The sequence below is a fragment of the Cicer arietinum genome, chromosome 2 (genome assembly GCF_000331145.2).
Source record: "Cicer arietinum cultivar CDC Frontier isolate Library 1 chromosome 2, Cicar.CDCFrontier_v2.0, whole genome shotgun sequence".
Taxonomy (NCBI): domain Eukaryota; kingdom Viridiplantae; phylum Streptophyta; class Magnoliopsida; order Fabales; family Fabaceae; genus Cicer; species Cicer arietinum.
In genome coordinates, this window is record NC_021161.2 from 30,040,692 (window position 1) to 30,049,387 (window position 8,696).

General features: G+C 34.2%; 1 protein-coding gene across 5 annotated transcripts in view; it reads right to left on the reverse strand.

Annotated features, from left to right (window-relative positions):
• The window catches only part of LOC101503483 (uncharacterized), a 9,317-nt gene extending 627 nt beyond the window's left edge, over positions 1-8,690 (reverse strand). Inside the window, exons 1-12 of one of the 5 annotated variants that reach the window (XR_003470345.2) lie at positions 8,537-8,690; positions 7,614-7,713; positions 7,457-7,530; positions 7,263-7,334; positions 6,932-7,009; positions 5,338-5,462; positions 4,895-4,967; positions 3,972-4,033; positions 3,510-3,890; positions 2,906-3,008; positions 1,357-1,577; positions 1,052-1,111 (exon numbers count right to left, since the gene is read on the reverse strand). Coding sequence is in view for 2 of the 5 variants with exons in the window: in XM_004514205.4 (XP_004514262.1) it covers positions 1,386-1,577; positions 2,906-3,008; positions 3,510-3,890; positions 3,972-4,033; positions 4,895-4,967; positions 5,338-5,462; positions 6,932-7,009; positions 7,263-7,334; positions 7,457-7,530; positions 7,614-7,713; positions 8,537-8,560 (1,284 nt within the window). In the remaining 3 variants the exon portion in view is untranslated. Of the gene's footprint in view, positions 1-1,051; positions 1,578-2,905; positions 3,009-3,509; positions 3,891-3,971; positions 4,034-4,894; positions 4,968-5,337; positions 5,463-6,931; positions 7,010-7,262; positions 7,335-7,456; positions 7,531-7,613; positions 7,714-8,536 lie in introns of all 5 variants that reach the window. The other 4 variants (XR_012162031.1, XR_190397.3, XM_004514205.4 and 1 more) reach the window with 4 other exon arrangements.
• Positions 8,691-8,696: the final 6 nt, after the last annotated feature.

An 8,696-nucleotide genomic window follows, 5' to 3' on the forward strand; every position in this document is an offset into this window, starting at 1 on the left:
TTCTCTAAATATAAGTCTTATTTCAAGTTATTATATGCATTTATTTTATTTTTTCCAAACATATTCCTTATTAATACTAATAAATTATCTTGGATAATAAAAAATCAAAGTTGAACACATTTATATACAAAAGGTATTTTAGGAATACACATAAAATAGACACATTAAATTTACTATATTCTTTATTTTTCTTAATATATATGAAAAGGACAAGAGTACTTATGAAAAACAGACGGAGGGAGTTCTTCCCTAAACTACCTTTTACTCTCGTATTAATTCTAGTAATTGAAAGTGAGACATTAATAATGATTAAAAGTATAACAAGAAAAATAAAATTAATATTTCATTGATATTGTGATACAAATATAAAGTGAGACAATTTAATTTTTGTAAAACTAAAATGACTTATTATATGGGACTGATGGTGTACATACTTGTAAAACACTAATAATCTAGCAGCTTTCTTGGGTTCAAAAGTTTAAATTAATGGTCAGGTGCATGCACAGCTAAAACTCAAGGGTGACCTTGAAGCTCTTCAATGGTGGAAAAGCAGTAAAGAAAAAGATAAACTAGAGTTCAAGAACTCCTGATCGAGAGCTAGGGCTCCTAACCAGAGAGAAAAGTCTCCTAACCAACTCTAACAGCTTTTCTGAATGATTTTCTAACTATCATTCTCTCTCTTTTATAACAGAAATCTGTAATAGAATCCCATAAAATCAGGGAATATACTATTTCTTATTCTCTAATTAACCTATCTATTGGGCTAAGGCCCAATATTTAGTGTCCTATCACAAGCCAAGAACAATCTTCTTTAATTTGAATCCACCAGTCTTGAACCTTTCAAAGATAAACCTATATGAGCTCAATTGTATCCTTAAAATATATCAACTCTATTAAGTGAATTAATTAGGATAAAATAGCCCCAAGAAAGAAAAGTAGGTTCAAGTAAAGAAAAGTAGGTTCAAGTAAACGAAGAGCTTGAAGCTATGAAGCACTAACACGGACATTGACACTGGTAATAATTTGAGAAAATTGAAGTAATTGAATGTACCCATCTATGTCGATATCATGTCAGGGCTGGACACCAACTCGAGTCACACACCGGACACACCTTTAATTTGAAGTGTCAGTACATAGCCTTGAAGCAATAGACAGTTAGGTCCATAACCATACTCAAACCACTTACCACTTGGAACCGAACTGTCCAACCTTCATTCAATGAGATAGTTTTTAACTAAATTAACTATTAGTGCTGCATGTATATAGTCTATATTGGTGGACACGAATCCCATAAGCATGAGTGAATTCTTATAATCAAACTCCGACAAAAAATAGCATAATTGAAAGGGGGCATACAGAAAGCAGAAGTCTGTTGCAGATGAAGATCATTTCCTTTTAGCATCTATGAACATGGCTCGAGTCCAGTGCTCAACATCCTCACTTTGTGATGGTGGCGGAGGAAGAGTGGGATGCTCGACAATATCCCACCCTTCAATTAAGCACTCACTTTTTCCATCAGATGAATCAGTAGGATAAAGAAAACTAGCAGCAGAACTTGGCATATAATTTTCAATTCTCTGCAAAAGAAGAGAAAAGCATAAAATACATTTGTGAGGAACATGTATCTAAACTTAATCCATTGTTGTAGCTCAAGAATCATAATACAAATGAAAACACCAATTCTTAGACATTGATAGCTTGATCAACCCAGAAACACTGATCATCAGTATACAAGCAGATACTATTAATTTTGCTAACAAGGGCCTATCTTAGGGACAGTGATTTTGACTATTGTATATAAAGTTCTGCTATGCATAAACCAAATTAAAACAATTTGAGCAAGGTAGTCAGAGAATTCCTAAAACAGCACTCCTCCCCTTAGATGAATTGAAAACAAAGAAAGCTCGCAAAGGTTAGAACAAAGGTTGCTGCAAATGAAGGCGAGGGAAATAAAGGCATTGAGAGAGCAATTCAGATTTTGATAGGAGAGTTCAGGTTCTCTCAAACAACCTGACATGTACCGTTTACTCGATTGAATAGACAATTCTTTCTTTTCTTCTTCTAGACCAGATGGTTCCTATCTGGCAGAAAGCAAACACAGTCAATAGCAGATAGTGTAGCGTAGCGAACAACTCTCAAAATGCTATTGCGGTGTAGTGCATAACAGTATGGCCGCTACGCTAAAGTCTGGGGTGAAGAACAGGGGAGAAGAAGAGGTTTGGTGGCACAGAGAACAGGGAAGTGAAGGGCGCAGAGAAGTTGTCCATAGTTGTGCTGGAGTCTCACAGCAGCAAAAATTGCAGAGAAGAGATGAGAGGAAGCTTGCAGTAAAGCAGAGGAGATGGGAGGTTGCGATTGAGAAGAGAGAAGACTATGCAGAAGAAAAAACACTAATTGGTTCAAAAAGAATAAATCACAAGGGGACTTTTGTATTTTCGCGAAATAAATGAGGTTACTTTTGTCTTTTTGCAAAATAACCGAGAGCCTTTTCTGTCTTTCCGCGAAATAAGCGAAGGCCTTTTTGTCTTTCCATGATAAAAACGAGGGCCCATATGTCTTTTTCTCCTTTCTTCACTGTTGCGGTCATCTTCTCCTTGCTTTCACCGCCATTCTTCCGTGATTTCGCCGCCACAAGCAGCACTATAACCGCTACACTGATCCACACTGCCATGACGTTTCGTGTAGCGCCGAACCGCTGCAACGCCACACGCCACCGCGATTGTGGCTGCTACTGACTACAAAGGTTCCACTTTATGTAAGCATTTATGTTTTAAAGCCATATACATATGATAGTTGTTTTCTAGTTTTAATTGGCAATTGATGAATCAAAAACACTAAAGGATAAAATATGAACCGATACTACCAGTGTTTTCTTTCAAATTGAGAGTGATGAGAAAACATATACCGTTGTGGGCACAGAATGTGCACTTTCCAGTAGTGTAGTTGACGAAATAGCAGAATTCATATTCCATACAGATTTGTTCAATTGTTGAACTTGTTTGCATGTCCTGAATCAAATTAAAAATAAAAAATAAAAAATCAGGCGCATCTGCATTATATATAAGGGGGAGGGAGGTTTACACCAAACTTCGTTAGAAAAAAAAATTGAAATTGTTAGTAAACAGAAAGTTTACAAAAAATTCAAACATCCCGTTGTTTTAGCTTTTGAGAGTTATCCAATGGAGTTAAAGTTGAAGCACGAAAAACTTCCTTTAGTAAAATAAAATCAGCATTGAGAAATGTTTTTCCCTTTTCCTTGTACTGGAAGCAAAAGCACACCCTCCCCAACAAAATAACAGTTCTTTAGAAATTTCAAAGAAATGAACTCATGGCTGTAGTAACTAAGTATCAGTAGTAAAAGAATATATATAATAAAGAGGTAAGACAAATAAATTAGCTGTTGGGTATCCTCAAAAGAAAAATATAACATAACTAAAGGAAACAACTGGAACATTAGATACACAACCGTCCTTCATGAATATCAAAGAGCACAATAAAAATGATAATACCTAGAGCGAGCCATTTTCAAGGAGAAAACAGATCGAACTTCCTTGGATGATGAGAGAGTAGCCAATAATTTTGCAAATGCTTCAAATGTAGATGCCTCAATAGGGACATCCAAACATAGCGAGTTGTAACAGTATGCAGTGATGCAAGCTACACTTTTCTTTAAAAGTGAAATTCCTTTTTGCAGATCTTTGTGTGTTTGAACAGAATGGGAAGAACCTAAAGAATAGTTAAAGCTACTACTCCCAGATGAATCTAGACGAGGCCTCCTGTCAGATTCCATTGAGGCAACACCGAAATTGCTTGAACTTTTATCAGACCACGAGTTTTCCCCACTTGTCGAGCAATAATTTTGGCGAGGTATAAAAAGAGGATATTCGTTGCTGAAAAAGAGGGAGCATTTTTTGTTAAAGAAATATTTGCTTACAAATAAACCACGCCAAATGCAATTTTAGCCAAAATACCTCCTCGAAGAAGGACGTGCATCCCAATAAGAATCTCTTTGCCATATACGAGAGCATGAACCCTGAGGTAAAGTTAAAAAATTCATTATAAATTTACAACATTAAGTTCCTTCTAGCAGAAAATGACTAAAATGTGTTTTTATTTAAGGCCATATTAGTAGTTCGGCAATCATCAATAAATACCAAACTGTAAAATGAGAATACCAATTGTAATTTGTAGTTCGAAAAAAAAAAAGGAAAGGAACATTAATCGCATTTTGCATACATCAAAACTCAGTGACATTAAATAAACCTAATTATGTTCATTCTCTGAAAATATTACTATTTGAATCCCATTCATTTTTAATCCTGACAATTAACATAAATAGTATGTTTCTAATCAATAAAAGCATGTGTTTTTAGTCTAAACTGAGAACTAAAAAAAGCAATTTTGTTGTATATAGGCAAATAAAATTCAAATAGGGACTAACTTGTTAAGAAAACATATTTTCACAAACCAAAAACCTATATAAGCCTATTATATATTAGAGAAAATGTCAAACCTATAATAATATACTATAACAGAAGATACGGCAACATGCTAAAATTATCTACAAATATGTTTAACAACTGCAATTTTTCTATCCTATCAACATTCAGGAAGGTGAAATCTTTAAAAACCAATAATCATCAAAATCAGCAAAAAAATAAGCACAAAATAGACACATGTTTGGAACATGCTCTATAATTTATTTTGAAAAAAGAAAGGAATACTTTTATGTGGAATAGTACCCTATGCATCATTCACTGATGTTTTAATGCTACAATGACACTCCAAGGCAATCAATAATGGCCGACATAACCATCCTTGACCAGAATATTTCGAAAGTGGTAATTTTAAAGAAAACATTAACCCATTGATTAGACACCAATACAATTCTTACCGCAAAACCTGAGTTATGAAGTGCCGGGGCAGCCAGGTTGTGAACAACAAGATTTAGAAGTTGCACCATGTATCTGCTTTGCAAATTACAAACATGATAATAACTGGTTACTATGTAACAAAAAATCAAGAATATTCAAGCGAAGTTTAATTTGTGTAAAGATGTCAACAAGGAATCCGGTCTGTTGGAGGAAATAACTGAAACAAGACAAGGTATTTAACAACATATAAAATTAAAATTTTAAGCGTTAAACATAATGTTTCCAGATACCACAACGGAGATTCATTTGTAAAAATGAATTATGCATGACTATAAAATCTTGAGGGAGAAAAACTTACCCTAAAGATGTAGAAAGCTCTTCCTGTTTCCAGATACCACAACGGAGATTCATTTGTAAAAATGAATTATGCATGACTATAAAATCTTGAGGGAGAAAAACTTACCCTAAAGATGTAGAAAGCGCTTCCGATGGAACAGAATGGGGATCAAGTGCTCTTGGTAAGCGTGCATTGCAAATTTGATCATATTGACCACTACAATCATCCCTTCTCTCTCCCTCTATCACTACCTGATCCCAGAAAGACAATAGCATTTAAGCATGCTTGAACTGACTAACAGATGCAATATAATAACAGTATAACATTATATTTGACAGTATTGTAGTCTGAGAAATTAATGTCAAACAACACATTAACTCTAACCTAAATTTTACGAATGAAGGAAAACAGTTGCTCTTCTCTCATGTTTCTCCTATAGAGAACCATATGGGGACGTTTACTTTATGAAAATATTTCCTGATTTCGTTTCCTAAAATGTGTGTTAATTTTATCTTGACGAAAGACTTTTGAAGTAAATATTACCATGGAGATAAAATGAAATGATACTTAATGAAGATGCATTTCCTAAAATAATGAAAACAGTTTTATGCCATTTTCATTGGTTCTAGAAATGTAGACAATTGTTCACTTCAAAAGTCTGTTACCTCTTAATTAATGAGTAAAATTTTATACAAATTTTAGAAAATAAAAATAGGAAATGTTTAGACAAATTAAATGGCCCCTTTTACTTAAATTGTGAGTACAGAAAACAAATTTTTCATATCTTTCTTTTCAACAGTCAAAACACAAATCTCAACAACCCTTAGCATGTTTGTATGACTACTATCATTTCCTTTAGCAAATACATCTAAAAAAACTCAAACAAACAACTTGTAATGCATGTCATCCCTTGAAATACAGCCTTCTTAAGGAGGTGTTCTGAAACCCTTGACCTACGAACAACACTTAAACAAGAATGTAAAATCCAAATAAGGCCCAAGATAACCTTTGGGGGACCAAAATAAAGCAGCAGAAATTAAGTTTTTCGGGAGGGCTTCAGCCTCAACATAAGCCTTGGGGGACAAGACCATGGAGAATCCAACTCAGACCAGGAAGAAACAGAGGCAAAAAAAAATACATCAAAACCATAAACAAAACTATACACCCAGAACATAACAGAAAAAGGAGAGTTCGACAAGTCAAATGAGCCAGTGGCAAAGACAAAAGCCAACTAGTAGCTCTTATGCACCCAACAAACTCGCACTAAAATAGTGTATGCAGGCACGTGCCGAACTCTCCGGAGATGGCGCTCAAAAGAAAGGCCAATTAGTGGCTTCTAGGTCGAAAAAAGGTGTATCCTCAGAAACACAAGGACAAAACATGTTGGGTCAGCACTGACAGCAATTGAAACCCAAAAGAAAAAGGGATATAACTGGTGGGAATCATGGATCAAAGCTGAAGCTCAGGTGCCAACATCAATAATCTGAACCATTGTATAATGTTTCAAATGAATCTACACAATTATATATACAAGGGAGACATGATTGGAATACCATAAAATTAGCAGCAAAATTAGTAATATAAACCATCAACAGAAAATTTATCAAATAAGTAAAGAATAAATAAAACCTTTTACATACCATCAACTAGGACATTTAACTAACACTTATATTCATTGAAATGAACCAACAAAATATTGATCAGCACAAATTTACATTACCCGGCGTTGTGGAAACAACTTGCATATCTGTTTTATGACCACAGACTGTTTATGAAGACGCTCAGAGGTAATTGCCACCTGCAATATAAAAACATGAGCATAAATTTTGAAGTTCCTCAAAAACAAAATAATATTCCACATATTATTTAAAAATAGAGCATCAAAGGAACACAAATTTTAAACTGTTATATGTGATTGAACATCAGGAAATGCAGACAGGTCTTAAATACTCATTTGTATATTATACTTCTTTAGATGGAAAAGCCTGTATTACAGAATAATACACGGAAATGAACAACTGCTGGAAGTAAACTAAACAAATAGTACTCACATGTCCTAAGCTCTGGGTGCATATAAGATTAGGGTAGAACTTCTCCAGTTGTTCCACTCGATTCTTTTCCAACTGCAAAGAGTACAATAATAAATCATCTAACATCTTCATATACATTTCACACCCATTTTGATGAGTAATTAGCATGACCATATTAGCAATAGAAAATAAGGGTCAAAAGAAGTAACAAATACCATAGAAAGGGCAGATTCAAGCACTCCATATTTAAGTTTCAGATCAGCAGACAAAGCCTCTACCTTAGCTCTTCCTGTAAAGTTTCTGATTAAGATAGGTTCAAAGAGTGAAATTTACATCTCAAGAATTTCATTCTGGTACACGAAGGTTTCTAACCTTGACTAACTTGTTCTTTACTATGGCGGAGCTTTTCCCTCAGTCTTGCAAGCTTTTCATGTTGAACCACTCTCCAATTTGTTTGATCATCTCCTTTTCCCTTATTAAAGTTATACACAAATTTATTACTTGAACTGAATATCAATACTGCATGTGGTCTTATAAAAATATTAAGTTATTTCCCTTGCCATATAACAGGGGAAAATTCAAAAGTAGATTGAAGTCAACAATCTTTAATAAAAAAACTCAAATTATTGGCACTAGAATCACAAATAAAGAAAAATGTACTAATACAAACACACTCACTGAACAGAAGTTAACTGTAAATAAGTCTATAATATTAACCCGAATTCTTTACAGCCGGTCCACCCTAACTTAACCGTTGGATTAATTCAGCAGCTGAGAGCATTAATCACTTAGTTGTTAGAGTTGGATGGATTAATTCCAATGTCTGGTATTGAGTTGGACTGAGTTGCAGAGAATTCAAGTTGCCAGAACCCGCTGAGAAGACTAGGGAATGGGATGGGTATTAGTTTTGATCTAGGATGCGCGAGTACTCCTATATGATTGACGTCGTACAGGTACACCGTACACATTGAGTAAATATTGCATGATCAAATTCATTTTCAAATCTTGATTAACTTATGTATTATATTTATTTTTTAGTATTACAAGTAGATTTCAAACCTTACGGACAAGAACTTCGCTCAATGTTGAGTACAACGAATCTCGACGCTATTATATTCATTTAAAATATCAAGACAAAAAATAAAAAAATCATCAAAATAAAAAATCAAATCAAATCCGCGCAATTTTGAATAAACACTTATCTATATATAAACGACGCATAAGAAATTTAAAAGGAGTTCAAAAACCTAGAATAGAAATTGATGAATCATCAATAAATTAGTTAAAGCATATACCTGTAGTTGACACAAATAGAACATATAGAAGCTTGATTTGAATTCTCGCACATGGCGCAGTTGCTGGTTTTTCTCGCCATCTCCGGCTTCTCGCGAAAAAGGAAAAATATGTCGTGTCGATATATCTTTCAATCTCGCGAGTTACCAATGATATCGTGTA